Source organism: Xenopus laevis, chromosome 5L (genome assembly GCF_017654675.1).
Source record: "Xenopus laevis strain J_2021 chromosome 5L, Xenopus_laevis_v10.1, whole genome shotgun sequence".
NCBI lineage: Eukaryota > Metazoa > Chordata > Amphibia > Anura > Pipidae > Xenopus > Xenopus laevis.
In genome coordinates, this window is record NC_054379.1 from 11227856 (window position 1) to 11250731 (window position 22876).

The 22876-nt window shown below is 39.9% G+C and overlaps 1 protein-coding gene across 4 annotated transcripts in view; it reads left to right on the top strand.

Moving 5' to 3' along the window:
* The window catches only part of trerf1.L (transcriptional regulating factor 1 L homeolog), a 118633-nt gene that overhangs the window by 90587 nt on the left and 5170 nt on the right, over positions 1-22876 (top strand). For 3 of the 4 annotated variants that reach the window (XM_041562529.1, XM_041562527.1, XM_018262572.2), the window contains 8 exons: positions 386-616; positions 3197-3563; positions 4833-4899; positions 7945-8084; positions 10082-10185; positions 11027-11102; positions 16093-16181; positions 18223-18336. In XM_041562529.1, coding sequence (XP_041418463.1) covers positions 386-616; positions 3197-3563; positions 4833-4899; positions 7945-8084; positions 10082-10185; positions 11027-11102; positions 16093-16181; positions 18223-18336 — 1188 coding nt within the window. The remainder of the gene's footprint in view (positions 1-385; positions 617-3196; positions 3564-4832; positions 4900-7944; positions 8085-10081; positions 10186-11026; positions 11103-16092; positions 16182-18222; positions 18337-22876) is intronic. The other variant, XM_041562530.1, reaches the window with a different exon arrangement.

Here is a 22876-nt window from a genome sequence, read left to right on the forward strand (position 1 = left end):
TATTGTGAGTGGGTCCCTAAGCTCAGTAAGTGACAGCAGCACAGAGCATGTGAATCAGTGAATCAGCAGAAAAGAAGATGGGGAGCTACTGGGGCATCTTTGGAGACACAGATCTTTACTGCTAAAGGGCTGTGGTTGCCTTGGGCTGGTACAGAAGCACAAAACATCATGTACAACATTTCTAGCTACTGTACTTCTTTAGTTTAACTTTCCTTGTCCTTTAGGGTTGTTAATCAAAACACGCCTCATTTTCCCTTTTCTTATCCACAAACATAAGGATTATGGGATGTTGTGGATGACCAAGAGCTTTAGGGCCAGTGTTTTCATGTTATGGCTGTTAGAATCCTGTTTGATAAAGGCTGAAAGCCTTGAATTGTTTGTGCAGGAGGAAGGAGAGAAGCAGCAGACGAGCGAGGTGGATAGTGTTCCCCCAATTGTAATGCCTGTTTCTGTGCCTGTAACGCTTTCCCTGTCTGAGCCTAGTCCGCATACCAGCTGCAGAGAGGAAAGAGACCAGCCCGAGAGCTGTGTGTCCGATGAAGACATGCCTGTCCTTACGAGGATCTCCTCCTCCCCTCCGTCCTCACCCAAGGCGGTCAGCTCATGTGCATCTTCTGTGAGTGCTTCTCTTCACTGCTGCTTATTTCTTTGCCAAATAACAATTCCACACTGTGTGCTTCTTACCAGGAGGGCTGGAGCTGACACCGAATTGCACTTCATCAAAATCAACGTTAAATTGGGATCAGATACCGGTGAAGCATTGAGTCTGAGGGGCATTAGATCACAACGTTACTAGGGTAGTTATTGTTTCATACTGCTCAGCAGCCCCAAGGTATCCTATTGTTTCACGCCCCAGGAGAGCAAATGGGTTCCTGATGGTAGCCTAGTACATAAGCAGCTATTTTCTGTTAAGTTACTGGAGTTGTCCAACTGGAGCTCCACAGACTCCAAGGGATTGTTAAAGGAGAAATCAACCTGTGGGGAAAAAAACCCGTACCCCGCTCCCCAGGTAGACCTCCCTCCTCCCCCCAGGCTAACTATACTCCCCATACTCCATACTTACCCCTTGGCGCAGATTCTTCCAGCGAAGTTCCACTTATCCATCTTCTGCGTCCTCTGTAAGCTGACTGAGAGATCGGCAATTTCCGTGTAATTCCATGCATGCGCAGTTGCGCAAACCGGCAAACTGCTCCAACTGCGCATGCGCAGAAATACCGATCTCTCAGTCAGCTTACAGAGGACGCAGAAGAGGGACACGTGCAACTCCACTGGAAGAATCTGCACCGAGGGGTATGTATGGAGTATGGGGCATTTCCCCGCGGGGGTAGTTAGCCTGGAGGGAGGGATACCTGGGGTGGGGGGTACGAGTTTTTCCCCACAGGTTGATTTTCTCCTTTAAAGGAGAATTCAACCTGTAATAAAAAAATCTCTCCCCCCCTACCCTGGGTAAACCCCCCTCCCTCCAGCCTATCTGCCCCCTCCCCCCGGGCAAATGCCCCTAATTTTTTACTCACCCCTCGGCGCAGATTCTGGCCTCGGAGTTCACGGCAGCCATCTTCTTCTTATGCGGTAGAAACGTTTTCAGAAACTTTTGTGACTTCCGGCGCAACTTCTGAAATAGACCGAAGAAAGAAGATGGTGCCTGTGAACTCGAAGGCCAGAATCTGCACGGAGGGGTGAGTAAAAAATTAGGGGCATTTGCCCAGGGAGGAGGGTGGGGGGTCTACCCAGGATAGTGTTTTTTTTTTTTTATTACAGGTTGAATTCTCCTTTAAGGCCCCTGGTCTGCTCAAGGGCTCCATAGACTTTCTTGTATGACATTATCATTTGAAGATAATAGGGATTCACCGAATCCAGGATTCGGGTTGGGTTCCTGCCTTTTTCAGGATTGAGCCGAATCCTTGTACCTGGCTGAACCGAATCTTAATTTGCATATGGAAATTAGGGACGGGAAGGGAAATCCATGTGACTTTTTGTCACAAAACAAGGAAGTAAAAACAAATTTTCCCACTTTTTCCTTCCCCGCCCGATTTGAATATGCAAATTAGGATTCGGTTCTGTATTCGACCAAATCTTTCATGAAGGATTCGGGAATTGGGCCGAAACCCAAATAGTGGATTGGGTGCATCCCTAGAAGATAATCAGACTGACAACTTATCGGCACAGTTTAAGACCTGTGTCATGATGTAGGCTTTTATAGAGACCATTTAGTACAGTAATAAGTTCCACAACAACGTGTGCAGGTTTTTGCTACACATGCAATTAATTCCGTGTGCTCCTAGCCCTTCTCTGAGCTTGTGAATGTTCAAACATTTGTCCATATTGTGTTGTGTGTAGTGAACCATGTGCTTTAGTCAGTGCCTTGCCCAAAAGCTCTGCTTCTTGTACACATGACATGTCCCTCTCCCATTGACACGCTTATGGTTTAACTGGGCCAAACTGTAAGAAAACGTTAATACCGGCTCAGTTAGGTAAGTTTTCCGCTGATGAGATCACTGCTGGTGGAACGGGCAATTATCAGCTGAACGGTTTCAGTTTCTCCAGGTTTTGCCTTGGGTTCTAGATTTTTTTAGCTTCTCGACTGGATATCTAGATTAAGGGAAACATATATTTGAATGCCTTTTAGATTCAGAATTTAAGGCAACAAAAAGTCAAACTAAGCCTTTTTCAGTAGGATTCGCCAAATCCTTGTGCCTGACCGAAATGAAAAAGAATAGATTTTTCCACTTTTTCCTTTCCTGACCCTAATTTACATATTCATTTGCATATGCAAATTAGAATTTGGTATTCTGTCAAATCTTTCACGAAGGATTCTAGGATTTGGCCGAATCCCAAATAGTGGATTTGTTGCATCCCTACATCTTACTAAATGTCTTTTGTGTTTATTGCAACAACACTGCCCCGCTCCCCAAGCCAATGCTCTTTCCGTACCCTAAAGTTTTTGTGCAGGAGGAAGGAGAGAAGCAGCAGGCGAGCGAGGTTTTTTTATTAAACATACCTGTAGCATTAATTCTGGTGTTAACATAAAACAACTAATGAACAAAAATCCCCAGACCTTTCAGCCGCAGAACAACTAATGGTGCTGGTTATAACAGGAAAACCACACATGTGACCACCCAGTGTTGGCTATTAGCAGGAAAACTATGTTGGGTTAGACAATTGAGTTTCTAACTGAAAATTGTAAAATTCTGTTTAGGAAATTATTAGTAAGCTTCACCAAAGCAGCTTGAAATCGGGCAACTCAGAAAGCCTCAAGCCTCAGCAGGAAAAGAGAAAGTACCGACATCGACCAGAACCACTGTTCATCCCTCCTCCTTCCTTCACGGCCAATTCGTTTTATTCTGGTGCCACTCTGTACCAAAGCCAACTGCGCTCTCCCCGTGTCCTGGGGGAGAATTTACTAACCGGGACTCAGGAGTTACCTACATACACACCACCTCCGATGCTGAGCCCTGTGCGACAAGGATCAGGCCTGTTCAGCAGTGTTATCACAGCTATACACAACGCACACCTTCCACTGACTCCACTCACACCTTCACCAAGAGTGCTGCTTGGGCGGCCAAGTAAGTATATGCTTCTCTGTTTGCATAGAACCCCTCACCATCCCACCCTCACCATCTCACCCCTCACCATCCCACATCTCACCATCCCTCACCATCTCACCCCTCACCATCCCATATCTCACCCCTCACCATTCCACATCTCACCCTCACCCTCTCACCCCTCACCATCCCACCCCTCACCATCCCACATCTCACCTTCACCATCCCACATCTCACCATCCCACCCCTCACGATCACACATCTCACTATCCCATCCTTCATCATCTCACCATCCCACATCTCAACCCTCACCATCTTACATCCCACCCTCACCATCTCACATCTCACCCCTCTAAGTATAAACTTGCATAGTAGTTAATATTATTCCTATTTTTTTCCCATGGGGAATGAGGTCCACCCTTTCACCTGGACTGCATGTCATTTCACAAATCTGAAAGGGGTGGTTCACCTTTTAATTTAACTTTTAGTATGTTATAGAATGGCCAACTCTAAGCAACTTTTCAATTGCCCTTCGTTTTTCCTTTTTTATAGTTTTTGAATTATTTGCCTTATTCTTCTGATTGTTTCCAACTTGCAAATGTGGGTCACTGACCCCATCTAAAAACAAATAATCTGTAAGGCTACACATTTATAGTTATTGCTACTTTTTATTACTCCTCTTTCTATTCAGGCCTCTCCTATTCATATTCCAGTCTCTTATTCATATCAGTGCATGGTTGCTAGGGGAATTAGCAACCAGATTGCTGGAAATGCAAACTGGAGAGCCTCTGAAAAAAGGCTAAATAACTCAAAAACCACAAATAAAAACCAATTGCAGATTGTCTCAGAATATCCCTCTCTACATCATACTAAACGTTCATTTAAAGGTGAACAACCCCTTTAAATGGAATACTGCCACCTCCTGGTTTAAACTGAAAACCATGTGAATAGAATTAGGACATGAGATTGATGAGCAGTATTTCTGGTGTTGCACTCACTGTAGCAATGCTGCTTGCCTACTGACGTGCCATTAGCTGTTCTTTTGTAGCTGTTGGATATACATTCATTTTAGTGGTGTTATTATAAGAGAAGCAGTCTCCTCATGGGCGGAGCCTTGCTAAGATCCTGCAGTTCCCTGCTAACTCACCCCAATTATATATATGGGACCTGCCACCCTACAAGGGGATCACGGGCTGTAGCTTGATTTCCCTAATACATTATTGGCTGTATGATTTCTAAGCTGTTCCCACACATGACAATGAAGAGCCGTGTGTTTTTCTTGTTGTTCAGACAGCATTGATACCGGCAGTACAACAGTAACTCCAGGACCCGGAGAACAGACCATCGACGTTGAACCGTAAGAAATACAAACTGTTTTTCCACACTACTCATAACGTTCCCTTTTGCTTTTGCCTCCAGTAGCGATTTCGATAAACGGATGAGATCCGTTATCCAGAAAGCTCAGAATAATGGGAAGGCCATCACCCATAGACCTTTCTCCAGTTCCAAATTTGAAAAATGATTTATTTTTTTTATTCCCTTTTCTCTGTAATAATAACAGTACAGGTATGGGACCTGTTATCCAGAACGCTTGGGACCTGGGGTATTCCAGATAAGAGGTCTTTCTACCATTGTGATCTCCAAACCTTGTCTACTAAAAAAATATTTACACATTAAATAACCCCAATAGGATTGTTATTACTCCACTAAGGATTAATTATATCTTAGTTGGGATCACGTACAAGCGACTGTTTTATTATTACAGAGAAAAATAATGAAATTAAAAAAATAACTGATAAAAGTTTTAATTATTTGCTTAAAATGCAGTCTATGGCAGATGGTCTTCCCTTAATTAGTAGCTTTCTGTATAATAGTTTTCCAGATAATGGATCCCATACCTGTACCTTGTACTTGATCCTGTATAAGATATATATATATAAAGGGGTGGTTCACCTGTAAGTTAACTGTTAGTATGTTATAGAATGGCTAATTTTAAGAAACTTTTCAATTGACCTTCATTATTTTTTTTTCTATAAAGTTTCTGAATTATTTGCCTTTTTCTTCTGACTCTTTACAGATTACTGACCCCATCTAAAAACAAATGCTGTGTAAGGCTACAAATGTATTGTTATTGCTACTTTTTATTACTCTTTCTATTCAGGCCTCTCAAATTCATGTTCCAGTCTCATATTCATAGTGCATGGTTGTTAGGGTAATCTGGACCCTAGCAACCACACTGCTGAAATTGCAAACTGGAGAGCTGCTGAATAAAAAGCTAAATAACTAAAAAGCACAAATAAAAAAAAATGAAAACCAATTGCAAATTGTCTCAGAATATCCCTCTCTACATCATACTAAAAGTTAACTTAGGGGTGAACAACCCCTTTAAAGGAACAGTTTAGTGTAAAAACAAAAACTGGGTAAAAAGGCTGTGCAAAATAAAAAATGTTTCTAATATAGTTATTTAGCCAAACATGTAATATATAAAGACTGGAGTGACTGGATGTGTAACATAATAGCCAGAACACTACTTCCTGCTTTTCAGCTCTCTAACTCTGAGTTAGTCAGTGACTATAAGGGGGGCCACATGGGACATAACTGTTCAGTGAGTTTGCAATTCATCCTCAGCATTCAGCTCAGATTCAAAAGCAACAGTTATGGCTCATGTTGCCCCCCTCAAGCCAATGATTGGTTACTGCCTGGTAACCAATTAGTGTAAAGCAAGAGAGCTGAAAAGCAGGAATTATGTTAATATTATTATGTTACACATCCAGTCACTCCAGCCTTTATACATTTCATTTTTTCCTAACTATATGAGGTTTCTTTTGACAGAGGACTCAGAGCAGCATTACTTTGGGGGTTACTGGTATATTTAGATGGACCTTTCTGATAAGGCTTACTTAGTTTTAACCTTTCCTTCTCCTTTAAGAGTATCGCTTATTAGTCGTTACATGAATTCATGCAGATTACTCATTTGATGAAAAATGTTCCCAACGGTATTTGCAACAGAGGCTCCTGTGGACGTGTGAGAAAATCCTCAAAGCCACATTGTTGGCCAGAAACCTGAGAAGCTCTGCCTTAAAAAGCACACGTTCACCCTACAAACTGAACTTTCAGGTGGAAGTTGTGTTCTGTCTATTGAGAAGTGAGCATTAGTGAGATTTAGTCAGTGGTGACCAGGACAACACTACTACTACTACTACTACTACTACTACTTCCCTCACCAGAAGGTGCTTTACAGCGTCCACCACAGTCTTTAAGGAAGGGGAAGGAATACTGTCATAACAATGGGGGAAATCTAATGAAATTGAAGAAATACAGATGGGACAGATAAATATATAAAAAAACACCTTATAACTAAAATAGAGGAACAGAAGGCAGCGTAATGTCCACTAGTAAAAGCATCAAGATGCTGAGGGAAGATCACTATTATTTATCAAAATCCGAATTTATCCCATTATTTTGTGAAATATACTCCAACCAAATTCACACAGGTTATTTCCTGCTATTTATCAATACATTTTCCCGAAAAAATTCAAGTTTGTGAACAAACTCGAAAAAAAAAAATGTCCGAAAATTTTACACATTTTTAGGATTTTTGCCCGAAAATCACTAAACCTTTGGATTACTGCACGAAACACAGCACAGATCAGGATATCTTCCGGACTTCTCCCATTGACTTGTATACAACCTCGGCATTAGTGATGGGCAAATAAATTCGCCTGGCATGAACTCGCAGCAAATTTCCATGTTTCGCCAGTATCTATTTCCGATTTTCACAATTTTTTTTCGTGAAAATGTTCAAATTTCACGATTTTTTTTGTGAAAACTTTAGAATTTCACGATTTTTTTGTGAAACCATTTGAATTTCACGTTTTTTTTCTTGAATTTTCTGATTTCACAATTTTCTGCTAATTTTTCATTGTTTTGTGATTTTTGCGGGAAATTCGCAAATTTCTTGGCAAAGGGAAATGGGAGAAATTCGCCCACCACTACTCGACATGTCTGAGATGCCGGATTTTCAGATTTTATAGTAAAAAAAAAAAACCTAGAATGTGTCAAGTTTTTGGCATTTGGACTTTAATAAATAACCCCTTAGTTAAGTTAATCATGTGCTGATCCTGTAAAAAACCCAAGATACCCTGCGTGTGGCCACAATTGTATTCTTCTGTTGATTTGGGCCGACAACCTGAATAATCACAACTGCAGGAATTGAAGAGAAGTCTTCTCCATACTACCTCACCTATTATCCAATCACCCGATTAACAAACAACTGGTATCCGTGGAACATAGATAATGTTGAAGTATACTAGTTTCAAGCTTCCTTCTTGTGATGCAAATCATGCTTCCGTGTAGACGAAACCCAAAGTTTGTGTTATACATGTGATTTTTCTTTTATTAGACGGATTAATATAGGATCAAGATTCCAGGCAGATATTCCAGAACTTCAGGGTCCATCATCCCTTGAGAAGGAAATGGACAATGCAACCTTGGTTTGGAAACCGTTGCCAGATCTAGAAAGCAGAGAGCCTCAACAAAAAGGTAGGTCTCCCGTCAACTCAAGTTAAATCCTGTCCAATGTTGGCTGGGGGCAGAGCGAGTTTTCCAATTTTCCTTTTTATTTCACCTCTTCCTTTAACTCTCCCAGGAGCTAATATCAATCTTCCCACTCACTTACCCAAAGCTTCATGTTCCTTCTTCTGCTGTGCCTTCCCTATTCCCTTAGCCTCAATACACTTTTCGGTGCTCCCGTCACTTATCTCGACCTTGCACTTTACCTCGTTTATTATCTACCAAATGACTCCACATCTCAGTTCTAGTGGTTGTCAGACCTTTTTTAAATTTAAGATCAAATTGAAGGTTCATCTTTTGACCAGGCCCCCTTTGATGGTGAAGGAACACCTTGGCTTATGAAATAAATACACCTACAGGAAAATATCAGTGTATTAGTCCTACTAGAATATCTAGGAGAGAAAATACACATTCACCCCAAATCTCACCTAAATGACCGTCAATCTGGGCTTTGAATTGAATCTAGGAGAGAAAAATGGCAATTTCCCCCAGTTGTCTCCCTAACTGGCCTTCAGGCTGAACCCCCTGCTAATGTGCCATTAGGGGCCAGCACCACAGTTTGGGTTCTCCTGTTCTATCCTTCCCTTATTGCATCACCTGTCATCTCACTTCTGCTCAAACATCTCTATCTAAAGCTCCACCTCGTGTTCTGTATTCTTGCCATTTTGTTCTGTAAAGGAACTTTTTAATGTAACTTTCCATTATCGCATGTGTTATTGTTATTACTTGTTTATACAGTGTCATTTGTACACAGCACTTACAGAAATTATTTTTTTTTTCACATCAGTCCCTGCCCCAGTGGAAATTATAGTCGTACTTCTCTATCACATTCAGGCAGCACCATCTAGGGTCAAGTAACATAAATAAGACTGAGCTTATTAAAGCAACTAATCTAATTTGACCCAGTAAAAAAGACAAAGATTATGTTGAGATTATGTAAAGTGTTGTACTGAAAATATAATGTAGTGTTGCCCTGCACTGGTAAAACTTGCTGTATTTGCTGTGTAGCCATGGGGGCAGCCATTCAAGCACAGGATACACAGTAGATAACAGATAAGTACTACTATAGTTTATATAAACAAGCTGCTGTGTAGCCATGGGGGCAGCCATTCAAGCACAGGATACACAGTAGATAACAGATAAGAACTAATATAGTTTATATAAACAAGCTGCTGTGTAGCCATGGGGGTAGCCATTCAAGCACAGGATACACAGTAGATAACAGATAAGTACTACTATAGTTTATATAAACAAGCTGCTGTGTAGCCATGGGGGCAGCCATTCAAGCACAGGATACACAGTAGATAACAGATAAGAACTAATATAGTTTATATAAACAAGCTGCTGTGTAGCCATAGGGGCAGCCATTCAAGTACAGGATACACAGTTTATACAAAATCTGAATTTTTACTGGGGAAAAAAACCTCAAAATTTTCATTGTTTATTATACCCCGAGGCTGCAATAAGTTTGAATACAAAATACTCCATCTTCAACCTGTCGAGGTCCTATAGAAGTTTATGGTAGAGGTCCTATTTGCAATTTGAAGATATTATTGTCTGCGCTGGGTTTGTACGATCATCTGAACAATTCAGACTTTTCGCACGTCAATCCAAAAAAGTTTGGTCTGACTTTTTTTTTATTTAAAACCACAGAAAAATTCAGATTTTGATAAATACTGCCCTAAGTGTGGTGTAGTAAATAGTATTTTAAGTTAGCCTTTATTTTTGTGGTTTTTTAAATTATTTATGTTTTTTACAGTTCTCATACTTACATGTACATCTGCTGCCTGGTTGCTAGAGATTGATTTCTCCAAAATCAATGATCCTAGTCCCATACCTGGGCAAACAGACAGACTACTATCCTAACAAAGTACAAATAAGCAAAAGAAATCAGCATATAGCACCTTCCTTGCACCCACTAACCTCTAACTAAACTTTCCTAAATTCTTTTATTCTTTCTCTTCCAGTGGATGTTTTTCTGAGCATGTCTTGCTCCAGTGTTCTGCCTGGAGGAGGAACCAATCTGGAATATGCATTACACGTTCTCTACGAGTGTAAGGGGAACATCACGGTAAGAAATCAATAGTACAGGTGTGGCATCTCCCAATAATCCAAAATGTAAAAAATTATTTCCTTTTTCTGTGTAATAATAAAACAGTCGCTTGTACTTGATCCCAACTAAGATATAATTAATCCTTATTGGAGGCAACACCAGCCTATTGGCTTTATTTAATGTTTACATGATTTTCTAGTAGACTTAGGAGCATATTTATCAAGGGTCGAAGTTTGAATTTGAAAAACTTCAAAATGCGAATTCAAAATTAAGTCGAAATTGTACAAATCTAATTAATAGCGAATTCAATCGGATTTGATTCGAAGTTTTTCTCATAAAAAAAAAATTTGATTTTTCAAAGTCCACCAAAGTCCTAGGAGGTCCCCCATAGGCTAAAACAGCAATTCGGCAGGTTTTAGATGGCGAATGGTCGAAGTAGAATTTTTGAAGCGACAGTACATAAATTTCGATATTCTAATTTTTTTCAAATTCAAATCAAATTTGGAGTATTCCCTAGTTGAGGTACACAAAAATAGCTCAAAATTCGATTTTTTTTTTAATTTGAAAATTCACCTTGGCCTTTGATAAATCTGCCCCTTAAGGTATGAAGATCCAAATTACAGAAAGATCTGTTATCAAGAAAATCCCAGGTTCTGAGCATTCTGGATAACAGGTCCCATACCTGTATATCTATGCACTGTAAATTTTAAAGATGTACATAAAAAAAAAATACACATACAGTATATTGTTTTTCATATAACCCAGCTATAAAGTCAGTGATAGTCTAATTCAGCTCATGTTTGATTGTAATTTAATTTCAAAATATACATTGTTTTTATTTTGTTTTTGTGTTTTTCAGAGAGCGCTGGAGACGCTGCTATTGGAAACCCCCCACAGGCTGCATAACCATCCCTTAGCAAATTACCACTATGCAGGTATTGTGTAGTACTGTGTGTGTGATACTTCCTACTGATGTGGTGTCAAAAAGTACCACTGATAAAATACACTTCTGGCCTGAACAGTCCCATGTTGGGAGTCCCAGAGAGTGACCTGCAATTGTGAATATATAATGTAGCAAATTCTTGTGTAATACAATTGTACAAAACAATGATACACAGGGGAACCTTCTCTGTTAGCTTTTCTTTCCATTTAAATAGGATATTGACTTGTTTTAATTACAGGTATGGGATCGGTTATCTGGAAAACCTGTTATTCAGAAAGCTCAAAATTACAGGAAGGCCCTCTCTGTTTTAATCAAATAATTCAAATTTTTCTGTAAATAAAATAATAATATCTGTAATAATAAAACAGTAGTTTGTACTTGATCCCAACTAAGAAATAATTAATCCTTATTGGAAGCAAAACCAGGCTATTGGGTTTATTTAATGTTTATATGATTTGTAGCAGATACAAATTACGGAAAAACCCCAGGCCCCCAGCATTCTGGATAATAGATACTATATCTGTAAAGGTGGCCAGAGATGCACTGATAATATCGTACAAAACACATTTCCGTATGATATTCGGTGTGTGCATACCTCCCAACTGTCCCATTTTTTGAGTGACAGTCCCTCAACCCACAGTCCCGTTTTTCTCTGCACTGAACACTATGCTGCCATGTAGTAATTATGTGTATTAATTACTAATCAGCCTTATATTGTGACATTTCTATTCTATGTGTACTGTATATTGTGAGTGGCTCCCTAAGCTCAGTAAGTGACAGCAGCACAGAGCATGTGCAGTGAATCAGCAGAAAAGAAGATGGGGAGCTACTGGGGCATCTTTGGAGACACAGATCTTTACTGCTAAAGGGCTGCGGTTGCCTTGGGCTGGTACAGAAGCACAAAACATCATGTACAACATTTCTACCTACTTCTTTAGTTAGGCTTTAGTTCTCCTTTAAAGAGGCATTTATTAAAAACATGTCGCTATTGATTTAAACAATGGCAGAAAGGGGAGATCCCAAATTTTGTTGGTGACCAGTTTGGCTCAAAGGTGTCTAAAGCTGTGACTGACTGACCCACTAGTACACAGGGACAGTCCAGGTGATCAGCATACGAGTCATTGGAGGGTTTCCCCACCAAAGTGAACTTTGCAGAATTCTGGTAATCACCCCTGTGCCATTGCCCTTCATTAGGGTCATTAGAGGTAACACAGAGTTCTGTAAAAAAGCTGCTGTTGTGCTATTTGCCTCATCATGTTTTATATCATGACAATTATTCATCATGGAAAATATAATGTGTCTGAAACCAATTGTGGTCACTGAGTACCATGTGTATTGTAGACAATAAAACCACAAGGCCTCATTCAGTCGGATGTGTTCATCACACGGATAATAAGCATGGGGGGGGGTATAAATCAGAATACTCATTATCAGATGTCTGTGCCAGGAAGGGCTGTGGCCGGAGTATTCATGTATTATACATTATTATGTACAGGGAATTGAATTAGGCACATATGTATAAAGAGCCTAGTAAAATCTCATCCCTATTCACTTCAGCCTTTCTAGCATCTGCACTGTGCTCACTGTGACGGATTAAAGGAAAACTATACCCCCCAAACAATGTAGGTCTCTATAAAAAGATATTGCATAAAACAGCTCATATGTAAAACCCTGTTTCATGTAAATAAACCATTTTTTATAATAATATACTTTTTTAGTAGTATGTGACATTGGGTAATCATAAATAGAAAATTGACATTTTAAAAAATAAGAGCCGCCCCCTGGGATTGTACGATTCACGGTGCACACAAACAACCCAAACAAACCATACATGTTAGGTCACATGAGCCAATTAACAGACAGTGTTGTATCGTTTGCTTCCACACTTTTTCCTGTTACAGTTAGAGCTGCAGTATTTCTGGTCAGGTGATCTCTTCCTGTTACAGTTAGAGCTGCAGTATTTCTGGTCAGGTGATCTCTTCCTGTTACAGTTAGAGCTGCAGTATTTCTGGTCAGGTGATCTCTGAGGCAGCACACAGACCATCACGAAATGGTGGCTCAAGGCAAGAGATGTAAAAGGGCAATATTTACTTAAATATATATTCCAGTGTGATAAGATTCTTTAATATGCCACTTAATATGATATAAATCTGTTGTTTAAGTTAATTTTTAGTATATTATAGAATGGCCAGTTCTAAGCAACTTTTCAATTGGTCTTCATTATTTATTTATCATTTTTTAATTATTTGCCTTCTTCTACTGCCTCTTTCCAGCTGTCAAATGGGGGTCACTGACCCCATTCTAAAAAACAAATGCTATGTAAGGCAAATGTTTTGTTATTTCTACTTTTTATTACTCATCTTTCTATTCAGGCCTCTCCTATTCATATTCCAGTCTCAAATAAATGCATGGTTGCTAGGGTAAGTTGGACCCTAGCAACCTGATTGTTGAAATTGCAAACTAGAGAGCTGCCGAATAACTGAAAAACCACAAATAATAAAAATGAAAACCAATTGTAAATTGTCTCAGAATTTCACTCTCTACATCATACTAAAAGGTAATTTAAAGGTAAACAACACCTTTTAAGTTGCTTTTTGCATTAATTTAACTGAAGAAGCCACTCAGATGAGTTGTGAAACTCTAAAGGACAGATTTATTAAGATTTGAGTTTTCGGGTTGATTCTTTCGTTAAAATTCACATTTTCAGGTATAAAAATCAACTAAATTTTTTTTCAAAAGACTTGAATTTTTCAAGATTTATTATACCCCAACCCTGGAAATAGCTTGGAATGGAAAATACGCCATCTAAAACCTGAGTGATTCGAGTTTTTTCCTGCTAAAAACTTGATTTATTCCAGTTTGCGCAACTCAACTATTCAGAATCAATTTGTTTCCATTCAAGTTTTTTCTGAAATAAGAAACCATTCGAACTGTGAGTTCAGTTGAGGTATATAAAACTGTAACATCTGATAAATAACCCCATTAATGTTCAGTTGCTTTTGACTTAATTCTACCAGATACTTTATATTTTTGCATTAATTTTCTAGCCTGTAGAAGGAGCACCCCACCCCTAGCCTATTTAATGATATTTGGTTTACGAGAAATAATTCTTATTTATTTATTATATAGTCTGTGACTAATATGTGACTAAAGACTTTGCTTATCTGCCAAATTTTCACCCAGAATACAGAGGAAGCCCAGAGGCTACTGGGATGGTTTCCTATTTCCCAAAATAGAAAAAAGACCAAACTTTGAGTATTTGTGAATGTGACTGTATGTTAATAAGGATGCCACTATGTGACATGGCAGAGCAAGGTGATCTAGTAGTAGTAGTAGTAGTAGTAGTAGTAGTAGTAGTAATGGCAGTTTATATGAGCGGGAGGTGGGTGGAGGGAATAAGGGAGAGTGTGTTCAGGAGGAAGGAGCAAATTGCCTGTAACTTGTGAAAAGGATTATGTGGCACAAGCAGGACAAACTGGTTTAATAAAATCTCTGGAATGTTTATTGTAGATATGGGTATGACCTTCACACGAGGCAATAAAGAGAACTAGTCCGGTATAGAACTCTTGCGTCTTCTCAACAGTTCAGTCGAGTAAAGGCTCGTTGCTATTCTTACTTCTTTAGTTAAGCTTTAGTTTTCCTTTAAGGAATCCCATCTACAGAAAACCTTTTCTTATGGATCTGGAAACTTGAGTGTGAGGGGTCTATTTATCATGCTGTGTAAATAGTGGAACATTACTGGTGATGTGACTCATAGCAACCAATCGGATCCTTGCTCTTTTTTTTCTGTTGAAATTGCTGATTGGTTGCTCTGGGCAACATCACTAGTAATGTTTTACTCCACTATTTACATAGCATGATAAATAGACCACTCACACTCAAGTTTCCAGATCCATAAGAAAAGGTTTTCTGTAGATGGGATTCCTTAAAGGAAAGCTAAAGCTTAACTAAAGAAGTAAGGCAGACATATTGTACATGATGTTTTGTGTTTCTGTACCAGCCCAAGGCAACCACAGCCCTTTAGCAGTAAAGATCTGTGTCTCCAAAGATGCCCCAGTAGCTCCCCATCTTCTTTTCTGCTGATTCACTGCACATGCTCTGTGCTGCTGTCACTTACTGAGCTTAGGGACCCACTCACAATATACAGTACACATAGAATAGAAATGTCACAATATAAGGCTGATTAGTAATTAATACACATAATTACTACATGGCAGCACAGAAACCAGTGCAATTAGCATCAGAATTGAATAATCAGCAAACCTGTAGCATCAGCTTATATTACAGCCAGGGAAGCTCATTTTCTGCTGGATAATTAGTGACGAGCCCTAAGCTTAGCTTCTCAACAGCCAATCAGAGCCCACTGAGCATGTGAGTGTCACAGACACTTTCCAAGATGGTGACCCCCTGTGACAAGTTTGTTGTCCTGACATTGAATATGGCATTTTTAGACATTCATTTTTAGGGTTTAGTTCTCCTTTAATTGCCTGCATAACTGAGAATATAACCTGACTAGTAGTCTAAACCAGGGCCGGGCTTTTGCAGGACCCAATTTTGGCCAATTTAGTAGGACCTCCTGAACTTTGCAGTACCTTACACACAAGACTGGGTTTTAACCCTCAAAACGCAAGCAACAAAGCCACATGGGGGGCCGGGTGGGCACTTTGTGGCCTTTCCCCAAATACACCCTTGCTTATAAGGCGTTGAAAGGGTTCAGGTTCATCATGGCGAGCTCTGATACTGACAAAATAAAAAGCGCCCTTGATCTACTCTCATTCAGGCCCTGGAAATAAAAGCAATCTCTGGAATACTGTATGTTTTAAAGATTTCTCTGTGGTTTCCTGAAAGAGAGAAATGCTTTATAGCAGCCAACAGTTTTTAGGATGACAAACAGATTTCTACGGAAGACCATTCCAATGGAATATTTTTAGACATGTTCAATACATTTCAAGCACATGGAAATAATCACTGTCATATTTTAGGGTCAGACAAATGGAGTGCCGCTGAAAAGAAGAATTTTAACAAGGCATTACACACCTGCAACAAAGACTTTTTTTATGTACAGAAGATGGTGAGTTACACTTTTTGATACAAAGATGTTTCTTTAGACAACAATTTAGATTGGCACAACTGCACTTGGCTCTCAAGCTTGTCTTCTGGGCTCACTTACAGTAAATGAAAACCTGAACATACCTTAAGCCTTTTATGTTTGCCCTTATCTTACTCGCTATTGACTCCTCCAGTTCTGTACTCTGATGTCAGTCGGAGACCTAAAGGAATGAATTTAAAGGCTGATCTATCTAAGGTCCAGATGAGATTTGAGTTAAATATTGAATTAAAAAAAAAATAGATTTTCTCCTGCAAAGATTTTTTTAAAGTATTTAAAGGGATTCTGTCATGATTTTTATGGTGATGTCTTTATTTCTAATTACACTGCTTACATTACAAATAATTCGCTCTACCATATCAAATTTTATTCTTGAACCAATAAATGTATTTTTTTAGTTGTAATATTGGTGTGTAGGCGGCCATCTCAGGTCCTGATCCTGTGCTTTCGGAAAGAGTCAGCACTTCGTGATTGAACTACTTTCAGATAAGATGTTGTTTCTCCAACTCATTGTAACTGGAGGAGTCACAGTGGGACTTGGATTTTTACTATGGAGTGCTATTCTCAAATTTACCAGGGAGCCGTTATCTTGTGTCAGAAAACGGTTATCTGGTTACCTTCCCATTGTTCTGTTGTTACGCTGCTGGGGGGGGGAATGACATCAGTGCTACAGTAAATAGAGAATGTCAAGTCACATGACTAAGGAAACCTGGGAAACTAACAAAATGTCTAGCTCCATGTCAGATTTCAAAATTAAATGTAAAAAACTGCCCCATTTGCTGTACCTGGTTATAAAAAGTAAAGCAATGCAGCAGGTTTGGCAGGTGACATCTCACAAGATCATGCCTTCAGTGGAAATACAACTTGGTTGAGTTTACTGTTTTGGAAATTATTTTTGATGAGCTAAAGCATTTTACCATTAGGGTTGGGATGAGCTAAAGCATTTTACCATTAGGGTTGGGATTCTCTCTCTCTCTGACTATGACATCAAAGAATAGCCTTCTGGGCATGCTCATTGTGTCTGCTCCAATGGAAAACAATCAGGCATATGCAGTAGGCACCTCTTTGATGTTTTCATAGTTGGAGAGAGAAGGGCTCAGAAAGCAAAAGGGGTGGAGCTTCTCACTAGACAGGGAAGTAACTAAAAGAGCTGCAGTTGAACTGTCTGTAATAGAGAAATGAAATAAATATGAATGCAGGGAGAGAGGTATTTTATTCTGGGGGGTGTTTAAAGTAATTTAAGAGATAGTAAAAAAAAAATTACTTATTGTTTAAAGTGGACCTATCACCCAGACACAAAAAGGTGTATAATAAAAGTTATTTTCATGTTAAACATGAAATCAATTTCTATTTTTTATAAAAGCATTCATATTCATAGCTGTTGTAAGCTCATTTAAAAAACTCAGCTGTCGATCAAATATTGTCTGCCCCTCCTCTATGCCTTAGACAGACATTTACTTTCCATTCAGCACTTCCTAGATGTCACTGCTCTCCCCACATTCCCCAGTTCTCTTCACCATTTAATTGTGTAACCAGAACATGGGGATGGACATCAGGTCCCCCATTCTGGTGCACAAACAAGATTCTGAGATGATACAAGGCTTGTCTTAATAACAGTGTCCATAAAGTGGCTCCTGCCTGCTTGTTATAATCATTAATTTCCAGACAAAAGGAAACAAAATTCAAATAATTTATACAGTGTAATTAAAGTTAATTTTGCTTGACTAATGTGATAAAATAGGATTTTGAATATTTTTTTGAGTGACGGGTCCCCTTTAAAAAGACTGACTCAACAACACAAGGAATTTGGTGGGGTTTTTTGTTTTTTTTTTGTAATTTTCAAGAGCATTCCAGCTGATCTGGAGAACACTTTGCAGCTTCCTCGCCACATCCGTTTTACATCCCCGAATTGGACTGTAAAGATTTGACTACCAAGATGCCCTTTAGTCAATATTTTCTTGTATTGTTGAGATGTCTAAATGTTAATACCACGATTGCATTTCAGATTAAGTCAAAGACGGTGTCACAGTGTGTTGAATATTACTACACCTGGAAAAAGATCTTACACCTGGGGAGTAGGCACAGAACTCGGCTCGCTGAGGTTAATGAAGATGGAGTGGTAAGTGCTAATTCAATATCATTGGGAATGAGGTATTGGCAACAATATTTCTTTCACATATAAAAGCTGGACTATGTTTTAAAGGAGAAGGAAAGCCCCCGAAGCAGTTTATTGCCAATAGATTACTACACAAAAGTGCAAGCTATAACATTATATTTATTCTGTAGAATGCTTTACCTTACCTGAGTAACCAGCTCTAGAAGCTCTCTGTTTGTTTAGGATAGCAGCTGCCATATTAGCTTGTTGTGACATCACTTCCTGCCCGAGTCTCTCCCTGCTCATTCATAGCTCTGGGCTCAGATTACAGCAGGGAGGGGAGGAGGTAGGGGGGGAAAGGAGGGAGAGGAGCAAACTGAGCATGCTCACGCCCAAGCTCTGGAGGTTTAAGCTGAATACAGGAAGTCTGATACAGAAGCACATGAGTACACAATAGAAGGAAAGAAATGTGCTGTGTTTCTTTTGACAGAGGACTCAGAGCAGCATTACTTTGAGGGTTTACTGGTGTATTTATATAGACCTTTCTTATAAAGCTTACTTCATTTTAGCATTTCCTTCTCCTTTAAAGATTTCCCAGTAGTGCCCTCAGAGACAGAAATGCCTTCCATGTTATAAAGTAACTAAAGGGAACAAGCAGTAAGGTCTGGGCTACAAAGCCACTTTACAATTGACACCGTAATGGTAAGAAGCACTGGTCACTGCTCCAGCCAATGGCGTCTGTGCTTTCCAATATGGTGCACTTATGTCACTTCCATGATGATGTCACTTGGTGGTTTCGTAATAAATTCAAAATAAAAAAGTTCTGGATTTGCTCATTTACTGGTTACAGAAATTCTTACCTGCTGCCGACTACTCTGGGTGCCTCTGGCCTTGACTTGTATCTGAATCTTGTGTTTAAACCTCTGGATACCTACCCCTCCGGCCGTTTTATTTCTGCCTGTTCTTCTGTCGGCTTCCTCCTTAGTCACAATTTACTGGTCCCAAAGCCTCCCAGTCCTGACATTAATTTATTTATTTGCCCATGGCTACAATTACATACAATTTCCTTACATAACTGAAAAAAAAGGAAATACTTCTCACATAAACAATTATGTACATTATCATGGCACTTTATACACTAGTGATATGCGGGCCAGCCTGATACCCACATATCACTACTATGCACACAATACGGTCACAGATAGTAATGACCAGCAGCTTAAATGTGACTGGCTGTACTGCACAACAAAGGGACAGCTTTATATAGTAAATAAAGTATATATGTTATAAAATATAAGGATATTATAAGTTACCGTTTTTTTACAGGTCATGGAACTCCGAGGTAATTTCTAATATCCTCATATTTTGCAACAGGGGGTACTTTATTTATCTTAATATGCAAGTTTCAGTGAGTCATGTGACAGAAATGACATCACTAAGCTCTGGTTATAACCGATTACATCACTAAGCTCCGTTTATATGGATATAATTGACAGGATATTCATGGCTCTTGTTTATTATATAGTGAATATAGTACCCCCTCTTGTAAAATATAAGGATATTATAAGTTACCGATGAGTTTCATGACCATATAAAAGTACGAGGCCGAAGGCCGAGTGTTTTTATACAGGTCATGGAACTCCGAGGTAACTTCTAATATCCTCATATTTTGCAACAGGGGGTACTTTATTTATTATAATACACAAGTTTCAGTGAGTCATGTGTTAGAAATGACATCACTACTCACCATTTATAAGGATATCATTTACAGGATATTCATGGCTTTTGTGTATTATATATATATATATACATATATTTTCCATTTAATGCCCCCAAAATGTCTCACCCTATGGGGGGAAAGGAGTGGCTGTCATTCACTAAGCAAGATGGGTGTTTCAACATTGCTCCCTAGAACCTCTGTTACTGCCAAGTGACAGTCCAGTTCCGCCACACCAAATCCATGATCCCAGTAGATCCATGATGTTGAAGGAGGTTAGATAATAAAAGAAAAATGAAAAAAAAATGGTGGGTTGCCATGTATTAGACTCCATCTATTGTGAGGTGCAACTACTACTATTCTCCAGAGGATCTTGGATATTAGCAGATGCTGGTGCAGGTTTTGAGCTGGCACTTTAATATGTGACCCACCCATTCCCATTCTAACTCAATGTCTCCTAACCATGCAACATGTGAATAATAACCATCAGAATCTAAGCCTATAGATACACGAGATAGAACTGCTGGGTTTCTGCTATGTACATTATGCTTTCATGTATTCCATACAGTCCCAAAGCTACACGGCCAGGAGATTATTTGCTTTGTTCTTATAACTACGTTGAACTTGAGGGACGTGTCTCTTTTTTTTTTTAACCTAATTTACTTACTATGTAAAGTTTAAGACAAAGAACAAAACATAGGCAGTGCTTTTAAATAAAACAATGTGTGATTCTTATGGCTCTGGTCCAGAAGTGCAGCAGCACTATAACCACAATAATCCAGGTGAATTGTCCACAGCAGCAGCTGATCATGTTCGGCCATCTTTTGGGTGTCAGTGGCACTGCACATGCTCAGTGTGCTCTGGGATGCGGTTGAGAAGCTACACTAAAGGTGGCCATACACGGGCAGATTAAAGCTGCCGATATGCCGATTCGGCAGCTTATCTGCCCATGTGTGGGGTCTCCCGACGGGTCCTCCCGATCTATATCAGGCCAAAAATCCTGATATCAATCGGTCAAGTTTGATTTTTTTTTTTTGTACGATCCAGGACTGCACCGGCTAGTTGATGCGGTCTGCGTCGGAGCCCATTCATAGTATTGTAATCCGGATTCATCCTATATCACCCAGCCGTTAGTGGGCATATCGGGTTAAGATACGCTCGTTTGGCAACTTTGCCAAATGAGCGGATCTTACAGTGTATGGCCACCTTAAGGGAATGTTGGAAATCATCAACATACTGGCAGAAAGATAGGTTACATCTACTTCAGGGCCGATCATTAATCAGTTATACTTATTAGTATATTTACTAATTAGACGAGTTAATTTCATCTTGTGTATATACTTGTTACTGGCAGTTGCTCCCTAGACTCAGGTAACTGGTAGTAAAAAAGAAGATTAGTAGCTGGGAACCAGCAGAAAAGAAGATGTGGAGCTATCGGGGCATCTTCAGAGACACAGAACTTCACTACCAATAGGATGTGGAGGTTTTAGGTTGCGGTAATTTCTTGGGGTTCTGTCCAAGCCCAATTCTTTGTAAAAGCTGCAGTTGCATTTAATCATAAGGAAGGAGACTCTGTACCTTCCTGTTCTAAAGAACAGCTTTGTATGTGGAAGTGGCTTATTTAAGAAGTTTTCTACTAGGAAATAAGGAAATGAAATGTGACATTTTATGTTCTGTATGAAAACAGAGTCGCTGTTGTGTTTCTACTGCGTTACTAAGCACTTCCATTTGTATCTGGTGTTTGAGCTCCAGTTCTCTTTATCCGAGTGGAGTAGATTGTGCTGCCATCTAATGGGTCGTGTAGAATAAGAAGTTGAGTCAGAAATAAATTAGCCTTTATTAAAGTATAAAGAAAATGACTTCAATTGCAATAGTTTATATGATATATACTGCCAGCCTGCCCAGGACCTACTACATTGATTGGTGCCCAACCCCGTACATTACATTTACCATGGACCAGGCAGTAAGTACAGCGCCAGCAAAATCATGTGCAGTGAAAGGGCCAGTGCCCAATACATGAAGCCCAAAATGAGACGATCCATGACATATGGAGAGGTGCAAGTTTTACTCCTTTCTATGGGTTTTTATGGGTCTGCTCAAGATATTGATTCCTGCTGCAGAGGCAATAATGCTGGTGTTGCATTGTGGAGGGGGTTCATTGCATTAGTAATTACATAGCAAAGAAATCCATACAGGTCCCTACAGGATTATCTGACAGACCTTCAGCCACATATCGGTGTGCTGTCAGAAGGGGCCTATACATGTGCTAATACGCTGCGTCTCAGGGCGTGGCACTTAAAGGGGAAGGAAACCTAGTCGGCGCAAACCCCCCCACCCCCCCTCCCGTTTGTTGCCCACCCTCCCTCCTCCCCCCTGGCCTACCCCCGCTGGGCAAATGCCCCTAACTTGTTACTTACCCTTCTGCGCAGGTCCAGTCCAGGGAGTTCACAGACGCCATCTTCTTCAACGCGATCTTCGTCGTCTGTGAACTCCCTGGACTGGACCTGCGCAGAAGGGTAAGTAACAAGTTAGGGGCATTTGCCCAGCGGGACGGGTAGGCCAGGGGGGAGGAGGGAGGGTGGGCAACAAACAGGAGGGGGGGTGGGGGGTTTGCGCCGACTAGGTTTCCTTCCCCTTTAAAGGGCACTGGTCATCCACCAGTGTGGGATTATAGAGGTTGCACTCAAGTGGGGGAGGGATACAAGTCTTTTTTTCAAAAAAATTGCCCCTGCCAGTGTTAGACTGCCCTCACCAAGAGGAAGCTCCCAGTGCAGGCAGCCATGTTGGGGCACACACACAATGAGCAAGTTTTATTCATTATGCGCATGATGTCATCTTGTGAGACTC